Here is a 23,856-nt window from a genome sequence, read left to right as displayed (position 1 = left end):
TCAGGTCTCAGTAGCCACGTCCCTAACTCCATCATGACCTGGACAGACGACCCCCTTCCTCATCTCAGCAATGGGTGCACTATGCTGGCCAATGCTGGCTGCACAATGGGACTCTTTTGGGGTCAGCCAGCTGTTTCGAATTCATAAAAACAACTGAACACTACATCCAAAGCTAATGATGTACTATATGTTGGCTACTTGAATTAGAACTTAAAAGAAGGAGGGGATATTTGGGTGGCTCAGTCAGTTAAGCAGCTGCCTTTGCTCGGGTCATGGTCCCACTATTCTGGGATGGAGCCCCGCATTGGGCTCTCCACTCAGTGGGGAGACTGCTTCTCCCTCTCCCCCTGCCCCTCCCTCTCCACTCAGGCTCTCTCACTTTCTCTCCCTCAAATAAATAAGTAAAAATCTCTTTAAAAGTAAATAAATTTTTAAAAGGAAAAAAAAATATGGGCACCCAGGTGGCTCAGTGATTGTCTGCCTTTGGCTCAGGTTGTGATCCCGGGGTCCTGAGATTGAGTCCCGCATCAGGCTTTCCACGGGGAGCGTGCTTCTCCCTCTGCCTGTGTCTGCCTCTCTCTCTGTCTCTCATGAAAAAATAAATAAAATCTTTTTTAAAAAATTAATTAAAAAAGGAAAAAAAGGTAAATTTTTTAAAAATATAATTCATAAAAATGGACCTGGAAGTTCATTCCTATAACCACTGCTGGTCATGGGAGCAAAGTTCAGAATAGCAAGCAGTGGTCCTTGAGTGCCCATTGGTCTACTTCAAAATCACTTGGGGAAGGTCAGAAAAGGGTAGGACACAGGGGTTTCTGCTTTCTCAGCCTCCTGAGGGGATTCTATTCCACAGCAGTCAGGACTGGGTCACCGGTCCGGGCTGAAGTGGAATACAGATTTCTTTTCCTGCCAGTTGATGACTTACCTTGATCATACCTTTACTCTTTCTTCTTGAGACCATGTCACACCCGCCTAGAAAGCTTTGTTGAGTTTTTGCAACGAAGAGTTAAAATTATAAAACAGAACCACCTATTTTAGAGCTCTAAGAGATGTTAGAGAAACTTCCCAAACTCTTCATTTTTGCGAGTGGAATTTGGGGCTCAGGTTAGGGGAGGTGAGCACTGAACGGTATTTCATCTCCCCAGGCCTGGTGTCCCCACCTGAAAAATAGTGATGGATGATGAATTAAATCATCGGTTAGACACCCTCAGGAGAAATAGGATATGATGACCCTCAAAGGGAGAGAAACCATAAGAGTTCCTTATGGGAAGTGTCAGGAGAGCAGAACATGCTCTGGCTGCAGTGGGAGCCTGGTTCCTAACACAGTCTGGGAAGGGCCCGGGAGGGGCTCCAGGCCAGGAGAACACTGCAGCTGAATCTCGAATGATAAAGAATCATGTCCCTCGGAGAAAGGGCCAAAGGGACAAAGGTGGCCTGCCCTCTCTTTAGAATTCTTGTGAATATAAGATACTGCAGGTGAAGGTGCTTTGTCATCAGCAAGTCACTACACAGATGTGAGCTTTGGGGTGGTGGACTCCACGAAGGCCACCCACAGGTGATGCATCACAGAACCCAACTGGGCATCTGAGTGACACTGCTCATTTATTTCAACCCTTTGTCCCATATGTCAAGATTCCCGGCATTTCCATAAACCCAGGTGAATTTTTGACGCCCTCAAAGACATCCCATAGAGGGCAGACTCCTACGGTGTCTATTCTCTGCCTCCGCTATGCACCAGAATCCCCCCAGGTGTACCCCACTGGGGTGACCCCTGCCCCCCCCATCCTCCCAGGGGGGACTCACAGATGCTCCCCAGGTGATTCCATTGTGCAGCCAAGTTTGAGAACTTCCTTTATTACAACCCCAAGAACACTGAACAGCCCCCCAACACACACACACACACACATACACACATACACACACACACACACACACACACACACACACACACACACACACCTCCTCAGCCATTGCTGATTTATACATCTTAAGGCAGGTTCCAGATCATGTGAAATCCATTTGTTTCAGCCTGGACTGTGATGCGCCTCTTTCAAGAAAAACAGATGCACCCTCTGAATGATGACTGGCCTGGATTAACACTAGTTTGCCTTTTCTTTTTTTTTTTTTAGTTTGCCTTTTCTAAAGATACACAGGCTGATAGGGGAGGCGGTGGGGGCGGGGGTTGCCCAGAAGTATGACAAGTGGCAGAGAACAGACTGTCCGAGTAACAAATGTGCTGCAGAGAAACCATAAAATAGATAACGTGCAGATTACAGGCGAGCGCACCCAGAGGAATGCAGGCTGAGTAATAGTTCAGCAGATTTATATTTAACAGAGTACTAACATGCTCACCGTGGTCCCTTGACGACAGGTAACAGTATTGAGCATAGGGACTCAGAAGCAACCCTGCTTAGGTCTCTACTTCCTTTAATAACATAGGTAAGCCAAAAAAAAAAAAATAATAACCTAGGTAAGCCCAGGGAACCAGAACTTTAAAGTCATCAAATATAGCTGGTAGATGCTGCCTAAAATGAAGCCAACAGATGCCTCTCTTTGTGTTCCATGGGAAGGTCTAGAAGAAAATTAAGCATCGGAGAGAACACAGAAGTCATGTCTCCTACCATTACCAAAGGGCACGTGAGGACAGGGCTGCCCTTCAACACGAAGCCAGCCCCGCAGGCCTGCAGCATCCGCATCACCCAGAGCTTGTGAGAACTGCAGAATTTCACCTTCCAACCAACCCTGAAATCACATTTTCATAAGATCCCCCCGGAATCCACACGCACCGTAACGTTTGAGAAGACAGAGGTCTACACCGTGGAAGTAGCCACTTTCCCGATGGCCTGTCGCAACCACGTGTGGCCAAGTCAGAGGCCAGAATTTCTTTAGGCTCCATTTACTTTCAAGTATTTTCCCCGGCCCAAGTGAAGCTTTTCATCACTTCCTGAACCTGGGGAAGCCCCAGTCATTCGCCAAGACTGTCCTCCAGTGTAAATACCATCCTGGGAAGCTTCCTGAACATCCGAGAACTGAGTGAATGACTGCCTTCTCTGTGTTCCAGCCTGACATTTTTCCACCCCCTCCCTCGCCCCTGCAGGCTGGTCTCCCTTCACTCACCCAGCCCCCCAGGCAGCAACCACGCCTACCAGCATCCCCCAAATAGTGATCAGACAACAAGCCTCAGCCATTCCCTGGGCCCCTGAGCTCTAGAGAGCAGGACAGAGGTGGTCCCTTCTCAGGAAGCTTCCAGACTCGGGGAGCAGCACGCCAATCATCCCACAAGCAAACGAAGGGACGAGAAAGAGAGCGAGGGGCTTACCCCAGGACAGCCCTGCTTTGATAGGGGGTGGTCAGAGATGAGATGAGATGACCCCTGAGCCCAAACGCAAAAGATAAGGCGTCCTTGCAGGGGACAGCTTTTCAGGCGAGAAAGCAACAAATGTGCCCGGCCCGGGGCAGGAAAGGGCTCCTTATGCTCCAGAAGCTGAAGCAGGACAAGCGTGAAGCCGGCAGGAGCACACAGGCTGGGCCTGCTAAGCCTCGGGACAGAGGTGAATGTCACCAGTGCAATGGTGATGCAGCCGGGCACACACGTGCTCCAGGACCTGCGTGGCCGCAATGGCTGGGAATGGAGACATCATTAGGGGACTCTGGGGGGATGATGGCCCAGGAGGGGGTGGCACTGGAGACAATCGGGTGGACTCAAGACCCTATGGAGGTAGAAGCAGCAGATCTAAGAGATGGATTGGAATGGAGATCGAGGGGTGCCTGGGTGGCTCAGGCAGTTAAGCATCTGCCTTCGGTTCAGGCCAGGACTCCAGGGTCCTGGGATCGAGCCCCACATCAGGCTCCCTGCTCAGGGGGAAGCCTGCATCTCCCTCTCCCTCTGCCTCACCCCCCGGCTCATGTTCTATCTCAAAGAGATAAATAAAATCCTTAAAAAAAAGGAAATGGAGGTGGAGGCATACAATGTGGGGGAGGAGGGTGTCACGATTCAAATCTAGGTGTCTGGCTTTAGCACCAGCTGGAGAGGAGTCCTCCTCTGAACAGGTTGGGGGGTGGGGGGCGGTCAGCCCTAGATGCCCTGTGACCGTACTGCTCTGGCGATCCACAAGCGGAGAGCACAGGCTAGACACTCCGCAGGAACTGGCGTGTGGATGGTAGTGAAAGCCACAGAAATGGGGAACATTTCCCCAGGGAAGCAGAAGCACGCTGGGACTGAGTCCTGGGGAACCAGTGTTTCGGGAGACTCCTGTCCATGGTGTGGGGAGAGACTGCTCAGCCCCAGCCTACACGTTTCGGGTGGGACACCTTGTCGTGCAAGTAGCCCTGTGCGTTGTGGGGTGTTTAGCAGCGTCCCTGGGGTGTTGTCAATGTTAGTAGCACCCCCTGAGTTGTGACAACCTAACACATCCCCTAGGGCCCCAAATCGCCCTGGTTGACTAGGTTAGGGATGCTTTTGCAGTCCTTAATAAAGCCAGGGCCTGGTTTGGGTCTTGAAAGTTCATAACCAACCCGGGGTAAGAGTCTCATAAATCGCTTCGACTTTCTCACGTTCTGGCTTCGTGGACAAGCATCTAGAATTGGCTGAGTAAAACCAGACCTAGGAGACAACTGTCGTTGTCCTAACCCCAATATAGTCTACAGATCTTGAAATCCTATTAGCTTTTTTTTGTCTTTTGATGATAAAGATAGAACCCCCAGCAGTGAGTGGATATTGGTGTTAGCTGTTTTTCCTTCGTATGCAAGTACATGATAGCTCCGAGTTACGGAATGGTCTAGAAGCTTCCAAGTATCATTAGTAAAAAGATCTCTTCTCCAAATCAAGATGTCATAAGAGCCCACTTTTCCCCAAGTGGGAGCTAACTAAAAATAACTCCTGGTATTTTGTGGCATTTGCAAAGGATGGCAATATGTACCAGAATTCGGTGCTAAGCATCTTAAATACCAACTTTTGTTTGTGACTGTTTTAATAAGTAATACGATCCAAGGACATGGTTATTCTCTCCTGGCATCTTACCAAAGCACTGAAGCCATAATGTTCACTTGATCAGGCCGCCGGTGGTTCTTCTGACCCTAGATCACTACAAAAACAACCAGCTTCAACATTTGCTCTCAGAGAACATCTTCCAACGATGGCAGCTAATTCTCGTGCCTCTAAGTGTGGAAAAAGGCGTATGTCTGAGACTCTCCCTTTTCACACATCCTTGTAGAACAGCTACTACACGGTAAACACTGTGCTGGGGGCTGGGTCACATCTGGGAGCAGGTGTCTTCTCATGGAGGTGACAGCCGAGCGAAGAGACACATAGACCCGTGATTACAACACCCTTAAGGATGGCACCACCTCGGGCCCACACCTGTCCTGCCTCTCACCTGCTCAAGGTGAGGCAGGTCACTAGGGAATCCTATCGTGGCCTGCCCTGCCCTGCCCTGCCCGGACGTGACTTCAGAATTCTACTCACCAGAAACTTCTAGGTCAACAGTGCTCAACCTAGAGCCAGCGTCAGAATCACCTGAAAGTTCTGTTCAGACACGATGGCTGGGCCCGACCTCCCGAGTTTCCAATTCAGTAAGGCTGTGGCTGCTACTGCTGCTGCTGCTGCTCTCGGACGGTTCTTTGAAAAGCAGTGTCTAGGTAACCACCACTAAATCAAGCGGAGATGGCACAGGAAATCAAAGCTAGCTGCCATCTCTGTGAGGTGGCGAGTTCGGGGTCAGGAATGTACAGCAACGGACCAGAACAAACGGGGGGGCCTTCACTTTGACCTGGGAGGTGGAGGATCCGAAGTCTTCCAGGAGGAAGTAGCACCTGCTCGGCAGGTAAGGGGGGAAGGGAGTCACGGGCAAAGAACACGGTACATGTGGGGACCCTGAGACAGAGGCTTGTGCTCAGTCCCATTAGAATTTCAGCTAAGGGCAGCCCGGGTGGCCCAGTGGTTTAGTGCCTGCCTCGGGCCCAGGGTAGGACCCTGGAGTCCCAGGATCAAGGCCCGCATCGGGCTCCCTGCAGGGAACCTGCTTCTCCCTCTGCCTGTGTCTCTGCCCCGCTCTCTCTCTCTCTCATGAATAAATAAATAAAATCTTAAAAAAAAAAAAAAAAAAAAGAATTCCAGCTAAGAGGGAAATGACATTTCAAATCAGGTAACATTAGTAGAAGCGACTGCACCATTAATCTCAGGAATGAAAACATTCCTTTCCTACTGAAAGTATTTTAATAATCAAATACATCATTGTCAGCCTTTCTCTTTGCATTAAGTGCTTTCCTCCTTAAACAATAGCCTGGACTTTATAAGAATCTGTCACAGCGGCACCTGGTTGCCTCAATCGGTGGAGCATGTGACTCTTGATCTCGGGGTTGCAAGTTCAAGTCTCACACTAGGTGTAGAGATTACTTTTTTTAAAATCTTTTTTTAGGGGACCATGGGTGGCTCAGCAGTTTAGCGCCGCCTTCGGCCCAGGGCCTGATCCTGAAGACCCAGGATCGAGTCCCACATCAGCCTCCCTGCATGGAGCCTGCTTCTCCCTCTGCCTGTGTCTCTGCCTCTCTCTCTCTTTGTGTCTCTTATGAAGGAATAAATAACATCTTTAAGAAAAATAAAATAAAATAAAAATCATTTTTAAAAAAAGATTTTATGTATTTATTTGAGAGAGAGAGAGAGAGAGAGAGAAAGCACGAGCAGGGTGGGGAGGGAGAAGCAGGCTTTCCGTTGAGCAGGGAGCCTGATGGGGGGCTGGATCCCAGTACCCCACATGACCTGAGCTGAAGGCAGACATTTCACTGACTGAGCCACCCAGGCGCCCCTAAAAAAGAAAATCTTTAAAAAAAAAGAATCTATCCCAACGCCAGATCACAAAGTACTAATCACTCTGCCATTTTAATTTCACTACTAAGGAAATGGGCAAATGTAGGCTGCTCAGAGTCGGTCTAAAGATCGGACGGGCACCCGTCCAGGAAACAAGCAAAGAAATAAAATAGAAATCTCAGGGTCACTTATTAAGTGGAGGTCAATGTGGGCAGAGGTCGGGGAGGGAAGGATCCAGTAAACGTACCATAAATAGGAAGAGCTGGGAATTTTGCTCATTTTCCCTCTCCCTCCCCCTGTTTGCTCTCACTCTTGCTCTCTCAAATAAATAGAATCTTTAAAAAATACATTGTTTTGAAAGATTTGACGTTTTCTAACGTAAAAATTGGAAGACCATGAACTTTGTGACATTAATAAATTGTAAGAGCACTCTAAGGATCATTGTACCACTCCTAAGACACTGCAGCAAACAAAATTTTACTTGATGATCAGATGGACCTTTGTTCTTGCAGCGGTCACCAACACTTATGCTCCTAGTCCTCTGACAAGTACAATTAAAGCCATATTATGCTTACTGATTTCCTTATGACACATGCCAAGGAACCGATATATAAAATACAACTTTATCTGATAAAAAGTAAGCATAAAGTCCCACCAGAGCACTGATGCTGGGTAGCAGGGGACACACCATAGATTTCCTTTTGTTATTCTGGCTGGGTCCTGCTAGGAGCTTCTTTTTCTTTTTTTAAATTTTATTTATTCATTCATGACACACACACACACACACACGGGGCAGGGCGGGCAGAGACACAGGCAGAGGGAGAAGCAGGCTCCATGCAGGGAGCCGGACGTGGGACTCGATCTGGGGTCTCCTGGATCACACCCTGGGCTGAAGCCGGCACTAAACCGCTGGGCCACGGGGGCTACCCTGGGAGCCTCTTTTTCAAAACTGGTTTAATGCCTTATTGATCGTACGGCTTTACCAATTTTTAACTTTAAAAAAAAATATTCCTTTCATTTAAAACCTCTTCAAATTTTGTCAAACTTCAGTGGTTAGGTACATGAAGGTTGGTATTATTTTTTTCCATTGATTTAAATTTTCTCAAAATATAAGGAAAAAACATTTAAAATAAAAAGGGCTCATTTCTAATTTGAAAAATATTCTAAAGGGATCTATAGTATTTATTGCATAGACATAAAAAAATTCTTCATAAAAGTGAATACGGAAAACAGAAAAACAGGACCTGCTGCACGTACCTGCCATCAGAAAGGCAGGTGTCTTATTTCTTACCTTGTGTGAAAACCATCACTTCCTTGTACTTTAGATCTGTTTTTGTAGGATTCCCCCACTAAATAGTCAATATCTGAAGGGCAACACTATTTCTAACATGGCCATAGCTCTGTAAAGTCAGCATTAAAAGTGAAAGTAATGGGGACGCCTGGGTGGCTCAGTGGTTGAGCATCTGCCTTTGGCTCAGGGCGTGATCCTGGGGACCCAGGATCGAGTCCCACATCTGGCTCCCTTCAGGGAGCCTGCTTCTCCCTCTGCCTGTGTCTGTCTCTGCCTCTCTCTGTGTCTCTCATGAATAAACAAATAAAATCTTAAAAAAAAATAAAAGTAAAAGAAATTGACCTTCAAAGGTGTCATTAAGGACAGGGTCCACTATAGCCATACATTCAAACATGGTGCCAAACTGTGGTTAGTACAGGCCGCATATAGCAAGAGTACATTCCAAGAGAAACGGAAGAACTCCTCAAAATCTGGAGTATGTTCTGGAATATGTATTGTCCAGGTTTGGGTCTATAGATATTGGAGGTGTCCATTGGGACTGTGACTCTTTAAACATCAGGGTTTCACTCATATTACAGCGTGTGTGAGATTTTATTTTATTTTTTTAAGACTGAATAACATTCCACTGTAAGGATACACCACATTTTGTTTATCCATTCAGCCATCGACAGCCATCTGGGTTCCTCAGGGGCTTTTTCAAGTAGGATCTCATTTTTTTTTTTTAAGATGTTATTTATTTATTTGAGAGGGAGAAGAGAGAGCATGATCACAAGCAGGAGGAAGGGGTAGACAGAAAAAGCAGACACCAGAGCCTGATGTGGGGCTTGATCCCAGGACCCCAGGACCATGACCTGCGCCGAAGGCAGTTGCTTAACCCTAAGCCACCCAGGCACCCCAGATCTCATTATTTTCTTAATAGTGTCTTATTTTCCTTTAAGTGCTTATTGTAGATTATAATTCTGGTATCAGTTTGTTTCATATCTCTTTTGTCCAATATTTTACTTAATATCTACTCCTGCCATCCCACGCCCCATCGACCCTTATAAGCTCCACACAGAGGAGGACCATGTATGCCTTTTTCATCCTTCTATTAACCACCGTTTCCTGGCACAGGCCCTGGAACATAGTGAGGATCTGATAAGTAATTGTTGAATCATTGAATGAAAGAAAACCATTAGGACACCAGAAAGCCACTGGTCTTTAGGTGCATTCACAGGTTCCAAATGGTTTGTATTCAACTGTGAAAGAGAGCAAACTAATGCATGCACATGTGTGTGCACACGCACACACACACACACTTAGCTGTCTGGACACAAACAATTCCCTTGTAACACGAGAGTCAATCTGTTTGTGACTAACATTTCCATTTCCTGTGTTTTTCTTCAAGAATGCATCATGTACAAAAGTAGCTTGTGTGTTCAGCAAAGGAAAAGGAATTAAATACTGATACACGTTACAATGTGGTTGATATGCTAGGTAAAGCATTATGAAAACATTTTGCTCAGGGGCGCCTGGGTGGCTCAGTCCATTAAATGTCTGACTCTTGGTTTGGGCTCAGGTCATGATCTCAGAGTCATGAGCTCAAACCCCAAGTCAGGCTCCATGCTTAGTGTGGAGTCTGCTTGTCCCTCTCCCACTCTGTTCCTATCCCTGTGCGCTCTCTCATGCTCTTGAATAGATTTTTTTTTTAAATCCTTAAAAAAAGAAAATATTCTGCTAAGCAAAAGGAATCAATCACAAAAGAACAGATGTTATATGATTCCATTTATGCAAAACGTCCAGATAGGTAAATACATTGAATCCAGAGTTGGAAAACAGACTGGAGGTTGCCAGGAGCTGAGGGGAGGAGAGAACATGGGGGCTGCTAACAGGTACAGGATCTCTTTTTTTTACATAATGAAAAGGTTCTAAATTAGACTATGGCGATGGTTGCACAACTCTGTAAACATCCTAAACACCACTGGACTGAACCCTTTAAAAAGATGAATAATATGATATGTGATTTATATCTCCATAAAGCCATTTAAAAGAAAGACAACGTGGTGAGGGGTGGGGGCACCTGGGTGGCTCAGTTGGTTAAGCCTCTAACTCTTGTTTCTGCTCAGGTCATGATCCCCAGGGAGTAAGATGGAACCCCGCCTTGGGCTCCACACTGAGTGGGGAGTCTGCTTGAGGTTCTCTCTGCCCCTCACCACCCCACACTTGCTCTCACTCTCTCTCTAAAAAAAAAAAAAAAAAAAAAAAAAAAAGACAACATATAGATGGAGATGGAGGCAGCTACCTGCATTGGAGGGTTGGGAAGAGCTTGCCTTCCCAAGTCATCAACACACAGCAAGGGGGGCAGCAGCTTTGACAGCAGCCCTGGAGGCACAGACTTCCCTCACAGCAGAGGCTCCCTGACCCCACAAATCCTGTGGATTACAGACCATCTCCTTCCAGTAAAGGTCTCTGCTTTGTGCAAATCATTTCCTTTTCCTTTTTTTTTTAAGATTTTATTTATTTATTCATGATAGACATAGAGAGAGAGGCAGAGACACAGTCAGAGGGAGAAGCAGGCTCCATGCAGGGAGCCTGATGCAGGACTCAATCCCGGGACCCCAGAATCATGCCCTGGGCCAAAGGCAGGCGTTGAACCACTGAGCCACCCAGGGATTCCCCCATTTCCTTTTTCTAACACCAGTCCTCTGCCTGCACCAAAGTAGGAACACATGCTCTGAGGATAAGCAAAGGTAATGCTCTCTGGACCAAAACTTTACATAAATATACATATATTTCTGAAGAGCTTCTTTATAACTTATTGTGAGTGACCTGAACACAGCCCACTGAGTTTACAGCACTTTGAAACTCAGATTTCCATCTGCAGCCCAGGCTCTGCCAAGAAAGTTATCTTTGGTTCCTCTTTCTCTAGCACCCCATAGCCAGTCTGTCCGGAAGTCCTGTTGGCTCTACCTGTTAAGTATACCCACAGCTTTCTCTTTCTCCCGCAGCTCGCTCAGGTCCAAGCCTCCATCCACAGTTCACCTGGGTCAGCTTCCTACCTGGTCTCCCTGCCTGGGACCACCTCCTCCATCATCTCCGCACAGCAACCACAATGACCCTTTTAAAATGCAACCAGCCCACAGGTCACGCTACTCCAGTGAGCAACATCCTGCGCCAACCGCCCCCCAACCCTGCGCAACGTCAAAGCCAAGGTCCTCACGCACCAGGAAAGCCCTGCATGGTGGGGGCTCCCCTTCCTGCTGCTCTCAGCTTCTCCTCCCATACCCCTCGCACTCACAGGTTTGAGGAACAGCCAACCACCTGTTCACTGGCTTCATCAGACAAATCAGGAGTCAAGTGCCTGGACATTAGGGCCTCTGCGCAGAGAAATCGGTCCCTTCTGTCCAGGACACTCTGCTCCCAGATCCTCATGGTTCCCCCTCTCCCTGCTAAGCCTTTGCTCAAATGTCACCTTCTCCATGCTACAACTGCATCCCGTTCCCCAGACCCCCTCCCCCAAACCCCTCTACTCTGTTCAGCTTTCTCTTTTTATCACCACTAGTGCTTATCTTCAGATATACCATATCATTTACCCCTTTACCACTGTCAGTAGCTATGTTCTCTCTCTCTCTCCCTCCTCTAGAAGGTGAGCTCCAGGAGGGCAGGCTCTTCGTCTACTGGATTCACCGACGGATGCCAAGTGCCTGGCACACAGGATGTGCCTCTTAATATCTGGTGGGCAACTGGCAGGATGGATAAATGAGGCCTCTGAGGCTAAGGAAGAGGGTCCACTCTGTGGAATGCCCGAGGAGACAGAAAGCTGTCTAGGAGAAACCAGGAGTGTACGTCTTTGGCCAGAGAACTCAGGAAGGGAGACCATGAGTTAAGCAGGAGACAAAGCCTGAGCAAATGTCCTTCGGCTTCAAAAACAGTGTTGGTCCAAGTGATCTTAAAGGACACATTAGTTGCTATGTATCCACCATTCGCACAGTCTGAGATTCTCAAATTGACTTTTGAGAATGTTCACCATGTTTCTCTATGGAAGGGTTGAAGTCTAAGATTGATTTTTAAAAAAGTCTAAAAATCTTAAGTTGAGCTAGACCAAAAAAAGTTTTGAAGCTCGGAGAAATCAGCCATAGTAGGGGATCCCTGGGTGGCTCAGCGGTTTGGCCCTTGCCTTTGGCCCAGGGCGTGATCCTGGAGACCCGGGTTCAAGTTCCACGTTGGGCTCCCTGCGTGGAGCCTGCTTCTCCCTCTGCCTCTCTCTCTCTCTCTCTGTCTCTCATGAATAAATAAATAAAATATTAAAAAAAAAAAAAAAGAAATCAGCCATGGCAGCCCCAATACCGTTTTTGTGACTGTGACCAGCATAGGACAGGAAGAGGGAATATACCTAAGGATGGTGGTATTTGGGCTTAGTCTGAAGAATTTTTTTTTTCCCACTTAGAAAAGAAAACCTGGTTTCAAAACATGAAAATCCTTTTTTTTTTTTGGCTACCTTTTCACAGTCTGAACATAAACTGAGAGTCTGTTGATCCTTAGAAAATATAGATTAAGATACCTTTAACCTAATAGACTGATTCTAATCATCTAAGAAAAGCTTCTGTTCTTGCTGTGCTATTATTACAAAGATGCAACATGGGAAAATTCTGAGTAAATGTCCTTGGGCTTCAAAAAGAGTGTTGGTCCAAGTGATCCTAAAGGACACATTAGGTGCTATGTGGGGCCAATCCCCAGTCTATAACTGACCTTTGGCCTTGAAGCTTATCTTGAAAACCATGGATTCTACTCCTAAGGTCGAACTGTACTCTATTAAGTATTCAATTTTTCAAACATTTAAATATCAGTTTCTCTCACCTTCTTCCACTCCTTCCACCAAAAAACCCCATTCGTTTTAATCCAAGTCAACTCTGGGGGAAAGTGAAGGATTTTTTTCTCTACTACAGAATGTCGTCCTGGAAGACAGCTGTGGTCTGCAGAGGCCTCCAGAATGTAGAGCCAGGCCTCCTGAGATTTTTATGCCTGCGCTGGCACAGGGCAGAGTGTCGGCCACTCCATGGACCAGCTTCACGAGAGCAGCTGCAGGTGAAAAGGAGAAGCGTGTCATGCCCTTCACACGCCCTCCATGCAACCATCCTCCCTGCAGTTCCGCACATTATCTCCAAGCTGGTATGGGAGGAGGTGTTTGGGAGGAAATCGGGCCTGCCCATCCTAGTCACTTTCATAGAAAGATAAATGTCACAAAACCAAATAAGATCTCAAAAACTCCTATGAACGAACAAATACGTATTTGCCTATGTTCATAGCAACATTATTCACAATAGCCAAAGGTGGACCCAACCCAAGGGTCTGTCAATGGATGAACAGATAAACAAGATGTGGTGTATACACCGTGATTATTCAGCCTTGAAAAGGAAGGGAACTCTGGTATCTGCTAAAACACGGATGAACCAGGAGGACATTGTGCTGGGTGAAATAAGCCAGTTGCAAAAGGACAAACTTATTTTCATGGGGACAAAGTGGAATAGAGATTATTAGCTGTGGGGAGAGGAAATGGGGAGCTACTGTTTATAAGGTACGATGTATCAGAATGGGATGATGAAAAAATTCAGAAATGGACAGTGATGATTGTTGCCTGATACTCTGAAGATGCTTAATGCCACTGAATTCACATTTAAAAATGGCAAATCTGGGCAGTCCGGGTGGCTCAGCGGTTCAGCATCTGCCTTCGGCTCAGGGCCTGATCCTAGAGACCCAGGATCAAGTCCCACATCAGGCTCCCTGCATGGAGCCTGCTTCTCCCTCTGCCTGTGTCTCTGCCTCTCTCTCTCTCTCTCTCTCTCTGTCTCTCTCATGAATAAATAAATCAATAAAATCTTAAAAAAAAAAAAGGCAAATCTACCCCAAAGATACAGATGGAGTGAAACACCAGGACAACTGCACCCCAATGTTCACAGCAGCAATGTCCACAACAGCCAAACTGTGGAAGGAGCCTCAATGCCCTTTGACAGATGGATGGATAAAGAAGATGTGGTCTATGTACACAATGGAATATTATTACTCAGCCGTCAGGAAGGATGAATACCCACCATTTGCTTCAACATGGATGGAACTGGAGGGTATTATCCTGAGTGAAGTAAGTCAATCGGAGAAAGACAATTATCATATGGTATCACTCATACGTGGAGTCTAAGAAATAGTGAAAAGGACCACAAGGGAAGGAGGGGAAACTGAGTGGGAAAAAATCAGAGAGGAAGAAAAACCATGAAAGACTCTTGACACCTGGAAGGAAACAGAGGGTCACAAAAGGGGAGGTGGGTGGGGGATGGAGTCACTGGTGAAGGGCACTTAGGAGGGCAGGCGATGTGATGAGCACCAGTATATACATTTGCCAATATATAGTATATATAGTATATATTTTAAATTTAAAATTTAAAAACCTTAAAAGATAAAAACTAAAACTAGCAAAATTTTTAAAAAAGATTTTATTTATCTATTCATAGAGACACACACAGAGAGAGAGAGAGGGAGGCAGAGACACAGGCAGAGGGAGAAGCAGGCTCCATGCAGGGAGCCTGATGTGGGACTGGATCCCGGGTCTCCAGGATCACGCCCTGAACTGAAGACGGCGCTAAACCGCTGAGCTACCCAAGCTGCCCTAAAACTAGCAAATTTTATAAATATTTTGCCACAACTAAAACAAAATTCCCTTGAAATAAACTTCTGCACTAAGGTGAGATCATGAAGTTCTGTTACCAAAAATAGACTACATATTTTCACATAATCCTCACAACCTCTCCTGTCTGATGAACCCTACACACCTCCTTTGTTTTATAAGGTTCCAGAATTTGTTTTTTAATTTTATTTATTTGACAGAGAATGCGTGCGCAAAAGCGGGAGGAGTGGCAGGGGGAGGAGAGGGAGAGGCAGGGAGCCTGATGCAGGGCTGATCCCAGGACCTGAGCCGGAGGCAGATGCCTAACCAACTGAGCCACCCAGGCACCCCCAGATTTTTTTTATATAACATTTGCTAGAAGCCTGGAAATTGACTCCTGATGTGGCGGTAAGGCCCATAGTTTCCAGCATGAAATATATAAACTCTGACCCATCTTCCCATGTAAGTGAATATTTAAACCACCCAAGACAGTTATCTATTTTCTTATAGAAATCAGCAAACATTTCTTCTGGATCCACAGATCGTATATCCATATGTCTGGGGATGGTCTCAGTAGTTCAGTGCATCCCTAGAAGACACAGTAAGAATCTCTCAGGCCGTGCTTTATAAAATACATGATGCACCCAACTTGTGGGAGCTTCCCCAACAGCAAGAATGGACAGTGGGAGACCGTGGGAGGACAACGCTTGCTGCTCAAGGAGTTCCAATGAGGCTTTTCCAGCTCAACTTGAGTAAAGGTCAGAAAACTGATTTCAAATACTGTGTGCTCTAAACCAAACCTCAAGTCCGGTGGAACGAAAGTCACTCAGCAAAGAGGCAAAGCCATCAACGACAGCCCTGTAAATAAAGACCAAAGCTACTAGCCAAAGGTCAGGACACACATGTACTCAATGCAGAAGTGACAGGATTCTCCGTCTCACAAATGGGAGGTGGCCATCCGACACTGAAGGGCTGCCCCAGGCCAAGGGTGACCTCCGCACCCCCACCCCAGGAGTCAGTGCCTTTTCCCACACTGACAGCCAACTTTGGGGCACAGCTCTCCCTTCTTAAATGCAAATTCACTAGTCTGGAGACTGATAAGGAACACAGAGCTTGGGGGCTGGAAGTGGGCTGGGCCACCCTCCAGGGTCTTAGGCAACCGCCTCCCCTTGCAAAGGACAACATCCAGAGAGCAGAGGGGAAGAGAACACCAGGGCTCCTTTCTAACCAAAGAAGGAATTAAACAAACCACCCACAACTCAGGCCCTCTGCAAAACTCACAGACTTCAGTGAAGCAGGGAGGAAATCCAGGACAGTGCCTGGAGAAGATCCTCAGGCATTTTGTAAATGAATTAATGAGATTGTACTAAGGGTCTCTGATTAGCACTGCTTACTAGGTGCTGCAAATGAGAGACACCGGCAGAGAGCACAGATCCTTTCAGGAAGACTCAAGTTCCAGAAACTCCTGAGTTTTGAACACGGAAGAGTAATTTTTTTTTTTAATGGACAGAGGCTGACAGGAGGTGCAGCGGGGGGGGGGGGGGGGGGGGGGGCGGTGGTAAAGAAGGCACAGAAGTGCTTTCTGTATATGTCCCAAGAGCCTCCACCGTGCAGAAGGAGAACCCAGGACCTCGTGACTGTGACTGAGTGGCATGTCTCTAAGCCACCAAGGACCACGGAACTTCATGCTGTCCCCAGACACTTATGCTCCAGAAGTCAAGCCTTGGATGTGGAGGTTCAGAATCTCGCCCCTATCCTAGGGGACTCTTCCTTGCCAGTGCCTGGTGCAAATAGTCACCTATGTTTGCTAAAGAAATACTAACATGCAAAGTGATTCCTGGTTCCTACACAGTCTAGGAGAAATGCAATTGCTGGATGAGCAATAAATATTTACTGAGCACGATAACAATGACAATAATTTTTTTTGTTTGTGTTTTGTTTTGGAGAGCAAGCACATGCAAGCAAGGGCAGGGGAACGAGCAGAGGGAGAGAGAAGGAGTCTTAAGCAGACTCCACACTGCGTGTGGAGCCCAAGGCAGGGCTCAGTCTCATTCACCTGAGATCAGGACCTGAGTTAAACCAAGAGTCAAAGGCTTAACCAACTATGCCACTTGGGCGCCCTGACACAATAGTAATATTAATGATTATGTCTTATTGAGCTCTGCACCAAGCTAAATTCAGCTAGACTCATTTTCTCATTTGAAACTCATCACACAACTATTATTATTCCATTTTACAGGGGAAAAAAAAAAACAAAACTGAAGCCCGAAGGATTAAGTAACTTGCCCTAGGTTATATGGGCTAAGAGAGCAGTGAGACCGGGATTCCATGCTAGTTCAAAGGACTCCAAAGCACATGTCACCAGGGTCTGTTTTACTGCTGCTTCCGGGTGCCAAGGGCACCATTTACTGAACATATTTCCTATTGTGTGTGTTTGGGAAACAATTTATTTAAAAGCACAATGCATTTAGAAGTATTAGGGAAGGGATGCCTGGGTGGCTCAGCGGTTGAGCGCCTGCCTTTGGCCCAGGGCATGATCCCATGGTCTCAGGATTGAGTCCTGCATCGGGCTCCCTGTCTGGAACCTGCTTCTGCCTCTACCTGTGTCTCTGCCTCTCTCTCTCTGTGTCTCTCATGGATAAATAAATAAAATCTTAAAAAAAAAAAAAAGTATTAGGGAAAGTACTAATGTATTTCTGAGTGATCAGATAATAATTCCTGTTTGCTAAGAACAAGAAACAAGACTTCTATATATACATGCTTTCTAGATTCTTCATCATGCCAGGTCTTTGGTAACATAGGACCTCAAAAGATCTTAGATTGGGCATTCTTTTTAGCTGGGCACAGGAATGGGGTTTCAGGAGTAATTTGGTTAACAAAATAAAGGATAAGCTATCTTCTTTTTATGTTATTAAAACTCTCTGACAGCAAATTAATTTTTACTTATCTTAATAAGTAACAAAACACCTACAGGTATTATGAATAGAATTAAACTAATTGGTGCCAACAAACACCTAAAAACTCACAAGACTCCCCCTGCCCCCCAAAAAACTTCTCAGGAGAGGAATCTAGGAACAAATACAGAAGCAAATCTAAAATTATGTGCTTGGGACGCCTGGGTGGCTCAGCGGTTGTGTGCCTGCCTCTGGCTCAGGGCCTGATCCCAGGCCCGGGATCGAGTCCCGCGTTGGGCTCCCTGCATGGAGCCTGCTTCTCCCTCTGCCTATGTCTCTGCCTCTCTCTCTGTCTGTCTCATGAATAAATAAATAAATAAAATCTTTTAAAAAAATAAAATAAAAAATAAAATTATATGCTTAAGGTACTTTAAAGGCACTTTCTTTAGACAGACGTGACACGAATGGACCCCACAAAACTTGTTCTGGTAACTAAAAAGCAAGTTCCTCTGCATTCACAAGAGCAAAGGTAAATAGTAGATTCAAGTCTCCCTAGAGTTATAAGCATCATCTGGATTTCATGAACGTCCTCTATGAAAAACTAAAAAGGAATTCAAACCAGCAAGGCAATAAAATATTAAAGATACACCAAACACCTGGGCATTGTACTATTTTTAAAATATCAGTTTAATGAAGAAAGTAAGAACCCTGGAACACCAATACTGTGGATAAGGGACAGTCACCTGTTCTCTCATTTAATTCTCGAAACAACTAAAGGAAGTTGATAATACCCTTATTTGAGGAAATTGAGCTTCAGAAATTTTAGGAATTTGGGCAGCCCCAGTGGCCTAGTGGTTTAGCGCCCACCCTCAGCCCAGGGCCTGATCCTGGAGACCAGGGATCGAGTTCCACGGGCTCCCTGCATGGAGCCTGCTTCTCCCTCTGTCTGTGTCTCTATCTCCCTCTCTCTCTGTTTCTGATGAATAAATTAATAAAATCGTAAAAAAAAAAAATTAGGAATTTATCTAAGGTTAGTCGATTTTAAGAAAGTAAATATAACTTAAAAGCACATACAATCTCAAATAAGTAAAAGAACTGAATGAAACCTGTGGGAACCTAAGTTCACTTGTTTTCCACTACTCTTTGCTTTCAGAAGGAAGGAAAAGAAAGGAAGGATGGAAAGAAAAAAAGAAAGGCAGGCAGGGAGGGTGAGAAACCTCTTAGAGCAGGAGCTGGTTGGTGCCATGAAGGCTAAGATCCTAGAGACTAAAATCCAGGTGAAACACGGAGCCAGCATTAAATTTGCCTTCACTGGCAGACTTTTTCGTTAAGCCACTTGCTTTACCAACTCATTACTGTATTTATTTAAAGATTTTATTTATTTATTTACTTGAGAGAGTGCATGCACGTGCATGGATGAGAGAGAGAGTGAGCAGGGGAAGGGGAGCAAAGGGGGAGGGACAAGCAGACTCCCAGCTGAGCACAAAGGATGTCCTGCTCCATCCCAGGACCCTAGCAGAAGCAGGATGCTTAGCCCACTGAACCACCCAGGCACCCCACCAAATCTTATTGTAAAGTCTCCATTTAAAAACAAAATCTATAAATTGAACACCAATAAAAAATAAATTTATTTAAAAAAAAATAAAAACAAAATCTAAAACAAACAAACCAAAAAACCCACCTCCTCGTTCTGTCACTAAGAGAACAAGTGCACACTGGCAAGCATCTTCTTTAAAATAAAAAAGCCAGAAGCAAAGCTTAAAAACGGCCAGAGCTGCTGTCACACAGATGGCATTTTTGTTCACCACCAGTATTAAGCCCTATGCACCTCTGTCACCCCCCGTAACAGATGCCCAGAGCCACCAAGAATTACCAGAGCACCGCCACCAGCAAGCGGCAAAAGAAGACAGTGGTTAAGGTTTCCTTACCTAAAATTAAAACAAGGAAGCCTCCACTACATAATGAAAGTCATTAAGAAAATTCAGAGAGTAATTGCAGGCAGACTTCTCCCCCAGAAAGCAATCAGCTAATAAGCATCAATTATCTTTTGCACGTAAAGGTATTTATAGGAGGTTCAAATAAAGCCTCCACCAACGGGCCCAGCATTAAGGAAAGGCATTTTACATCTCACACAAAAGTACTCCCGAGACGACTTCCCATTTTCTGTGCCTTTTTTTTTTTTTAGATGCTCTTGTATTTACTATCCCTGGAGATTAGATCACACACGTGCAGTCCTGCTTCCTAAGGGCAGCGTCCTTCGCGCGTGCCCTACTGTGTGCCCGGTGCCCTGGCCGAGCTCCCGGGAGCAGAGGCCGGACCCCGCTGCAGGCCCGCGCACCGCGAAGCTGCGGAGAATCCTTTCTGGGGCGCAGGCCGGGCGGCCTCCGGGAAGGGAGCGAAGCCGGGAGGACCGGGGGGGGGGGGGGTCCGTAGGGGTGCAGGGCCCCTGCCTCGCGGCCCGCATCCCCTCTAACCGCCCGTCCCCCCCCCCCACCACAACCGGCCAATTGGCCACGCTCCGGGGCCCGGGCGCACCCCCCTCGGAGAAGTTGGGCGGACGACTAGACGCTTTTTCTTCCACTTGGGGAAGACGTGGGGGAAGTGGGGGGAAGCACCCCCCGCCCTCTGCACCCCCGGCGCCGCCAGGCTGCACGCACGCCAGCCCAGTGACAGCGCGGGGCATCCCCCGGGGAGGGAAGGAGACGGCCCGGGGCAGTGCCACGGGAGCTGCGGGGACGTCCCTGCCATCCCGGGGGCCAGTGTCCCCCTTCCTCATCACCCCGGGCCTGCAGCTCTCGAAGGCGCGGGGAGGGCAGCTGGTCCTGCCGCAGGCGCGGCGGAAGCGATCGCGCCCTCCATCCCCGCCCGCAGGTGCGCCGCGCGCATTAGGGGCTAAGTAAGGTCTTTTCCGGGCACCTTGGCATCGGCTCCCTAAGGGTCAGGGTTAGGGACTTCGAGAGGGGCGGCCGACCCTGCGGGGAAGCCAGAGCATCCCGCCCGCCCCCGGGAGGACCCGCAGGTCCTGCCAGGCTCGCCCCCCAAAGCTGAACCGCAGACAGGTGCGCGGCCAACCCAAACCACCCAGACGCCACCTGCGAGCCCCGTGTGCTCCCGGCAGGTGAAGCCTCCCGGCCTCCTGCACCGCGCTGCCAGCCCCGACGCGCCCGGTGTCCCGGGCCCCCGCCTGGTCCCCCCCACCCCGGGGCGGGCTCCGCAGCCGCAGGGCGCGGACAGCTGCGGCCACCGCATCCCGGATCCCGGGAGGCCGCCGGCTCGGGGGCACCGCGGGCCGGGCGGGGGGGGGCAGCCGGGGGGCCTCCTTACCTGGCGCTCTCCGGCCCCGGCTGGGACATCCGTCGGGGGCGCGCCCCTCCGCGCGCTCGCTGCGCACCTGGCCGCCGCCACCGCCGTCGTCGCCCGGCCCCGGCCCCGGCCCCGGCCCCGGCCCCGGCCCCGGCGGCCGCGCTAGCGCTGCATGGCGCACGGGGGCTGGCCCCGGGCCGGGCAGCGTGTCCAGTCGGCGGCGACTCCTCCGGCTCCCGCCCGTCGCCAGGGGCTCCCCGCCCTCCCCCGCCCCGCGCCCTGCGCCCGGGCGCCCGTCCTCCGCGGCGCCCTCGCCCTGCGCACGCCCGACCGGCCCAACTGGTTTCTCCGCTCCGGGGCGGCGCCTGCAGTCGCTCTCGGCGGCCGCGGCCGGGGCCCGGGCCGGGGCGGGGGCGGTGCCGGGCGTCTGCCCTCCCTCGGTCCCTCCCGGGGGCGGAGAGGGGCCGGGCGGGCGGGGAGCCCCGGGGCGGGCGGGCGGGCGCGCCACGCCGGGTCCGGACCCGCGCCCTCCGTGCGCGCCCCCGGCAGGGACCCCCGCCCCCCGGCCCCGCCGGGCCGGGACCCCGCAGCCTCGGTCGCCCTGGGCTCCTCAGGTGCACCCCCCGCACTGCCCCCCGCCCCCCGGCAGGTGCCCCCCGCCCCCCAGCAACTACCCCCCCCCGCCCCCGGCCGTGCTCCGAGCGCGCCCCCGGCAGGTGCCCCCCCCCCGGCAGGTGCCCCCGTCCCCCGGCAGGTGTCCCCCCCACCCCCAGCAAGTGCCTCCCCGCCGCCGGCAGGTGCCCCCCCGCCCCGGCCGTGCCCCGAGCGCGCCCCCGGCCCCGCCTGGCCGGGCCCCGGCAGCCTGGGTGGCCGCGAGCTCCTCGGGCGCCCCCTCCCCGGGCCCGCCCCGCCCGCCCCGCGCCGCTTTGCCGCTTTGCCGCTTTGCAGCCTCCCGGGGTCGGGGAGCTGGCGGGCTCCCTCGTAAGCGGAGCTGTGCCCTCCCGACGCCGAGGCACGTCCCGGGCGCGGTCGCCTACCGCGCCTGGCGGTGCACAGAGGGGGACCAGGCCAGAGCCCCGAGGGTCCGGCGGAGAGCGGACGGACGCCCGCGCCTCGGGCCGGGGTCGGGGTCGGGGTCGGGGCGGGCAGCGGCGGGCGAGAAGGCCCCGGCAGCGGCCTTGCGGGGCGAGTCTACACCGCAGCCCCCGTTCCGCGGACTCTATTGCTCACCCGCCGTGGAAGAGCCACTGCGGAGAACGGAAGAAAGTCAGAGGAATCAAAGAGGCGGCTTAAAATGTAGCAGGGGAGATAGAATTCGTGGGTTAATATCCAGTTACCTGCAGATCAGAGAGTTCCGGGTCACTGGCCTGAGTTCCGACGCCCACCTGGGGGCTCGAGGAAGGCTTCTCCGAGCGGGCCATGCCTAGGATGGGGCTCAGAGGGGCGCCTGGGGGGCTCAGTGGTTGAGGGTAGGGATCCGGGGGTCCTGGGATCCAGCCCCCCACTGGGTGCCCCGGGAGGAGCCTGCTTCTCCCTCCGCCTGTCTCTGCATCTCTCTGTCTCTCAGGAATAAATAAATAAAATCTTTAAAAACAAAAAAACGAGGGGGCTCAAAGTTCCAACCTTTTAGGATTCAGAGTTGGGTGGAGAGGATAGTCAAAGACTAGGCCACTGTTTCATCTCTAGGTATATGTAAGATTCAACCCATATTGTTAAACCCTAAACTGTGCTGAATTTTTCATTTTTCATTAGACCAGCTTGATTTTTTAAGTATTTTTTTAGATTTTTAAAAAAGATTTTATGTATTTATTCATGAGAGACAGAGAGAGAGAGAGAGAGAGAGAGAGAGAGACACAGGCAGAGGGAGAAGCAGGTTCCATGCAGGGAGGTCGATGTGGGACTCAATCCCGGGTCTCCAGGATCACACCCTGGGCTAAGGGCACGCTAAACCACTGAGCCACCCAGGAATCCCTTTTAAAGTAATTTCTAAGCCCAACGTGAGGCTTGAACTCACCACCCTGAGATGGACAGTCACATTCTCCAATGGCTGAGCCAGCCAGGCGTCCTGCCACACGTGACTTCTGACTAGGTGGGCTGGTCTCTCTGGGCCTCAGTTTGCCCATCTATACAATGAGACTGGACTGGATGATCTCAAACGTTTCCTTCCATTTTCTGAACCCAGCACCACAGCAAAGGTACAGAAGCCAGAAAACACGGGGCCCGGCGAGCAACGAGGGGGAACACCAGGTGGCTGGCAGGGCGGTGGTAATCCGGAACGCTGGAGAGGGAAATGGAGCCTTTGAAGGCAGGTTAGGGAGTGTGGGCTTCCTTTGACAGCACCTGCTAAGCACTGAAAGCTCTTGATCACAGTGGTGACATGATCCAGGTTGTGTTTTAGGGGAAGTAATGGGACTCGTTTGAAAGAAGATAGGACTGAAGATGAGGGTACCACTTAGGAAGATAGTCAAGCAATGTAATGTCCCGAAGGAGTTGCCACTGAAAGGAAGAAGGAGAAGGAGCCTTCAGGGACAGCAGCGGAGACGTGGCAGGGCGCAGTGTGGCCAGAATCTGCAACTGACTGGCAGACAGAAACGCAGACATGAGCCAAGTGCTCCGAGGTAGGTGCTACAGTCAGAAGGAAGGAAGGCCTCTGAGGAGACCTCTGCCCTACCAGGAGAAAGGCCCTAGTAAGCTGAAGAATCAAGAGATGACTCTAGACTAAAGGAAAGATTCTGTTCTTTCTTACAGATCTACCAGCCAAGGGCTCAAGCTGTCCAGGAAAACCTTGCATACAAGAGAGACCACACTAAGACACCTCCAGTGCGGCCTACACTCAGATCTGATCAATAACGTCGCTGTGGCTGTATTTAACTCCCCCGGGGACACACTGAAGGTTTCCAGCTAGTTTGTTTTTCCTACAGGTCACACA

The 23,856-nt window shown here is 49.5% G+C and overlaps 1 protein-coding gene across 2 annotated transcripts in view; it reads right to left on the bottom strand.

The window, feature by feature from the left end:
• ATP8B1 (ATPase phospholipid transporting 8B1) overlaps positions 1-21,069 on the bottom strand; it is a 122,675-nt gene extending 101,606 nt beyond the window's left edge. Inside the window, exon 1 of one of the 2 annotated variants that reach the window (XM_072822254.1) lies at positions 20,949-21,069. Coding sequence is in view for 1 of the 2 variants with exons in the window: in XM_072822243.1 (XP_072678344.1) it covers positions 20,949-20,977 (29 nt within the window). In the remaining variant the exon portion in view is untranslated. The remainder of the gene's footprint in view (positions 1-20,948) is intronic. The other variant, XM_072822243.1, reaches the window with a different exon arrangement.
• Positions 21,070-23,856: the final 2,787 nt, after the last annotated feature.

Source organism: Canis lupus, chromosome 1, assembly GCF_048164855.1.
Source record: "Canis lupus baileyi chromosome 1, mCanLup2.hap1, whole genome shotgun sequence".
Taxonomy (NCBI): Eukaryota; Metazoa; Chordata; class Mammalia; order Carnivora; family Canidae; genus Canis; species Canis lupus.
Note: the sequence above shows the minus strand (reverse complement) of the source record. Positions and strands in the feature narration are given on the sequence as shown.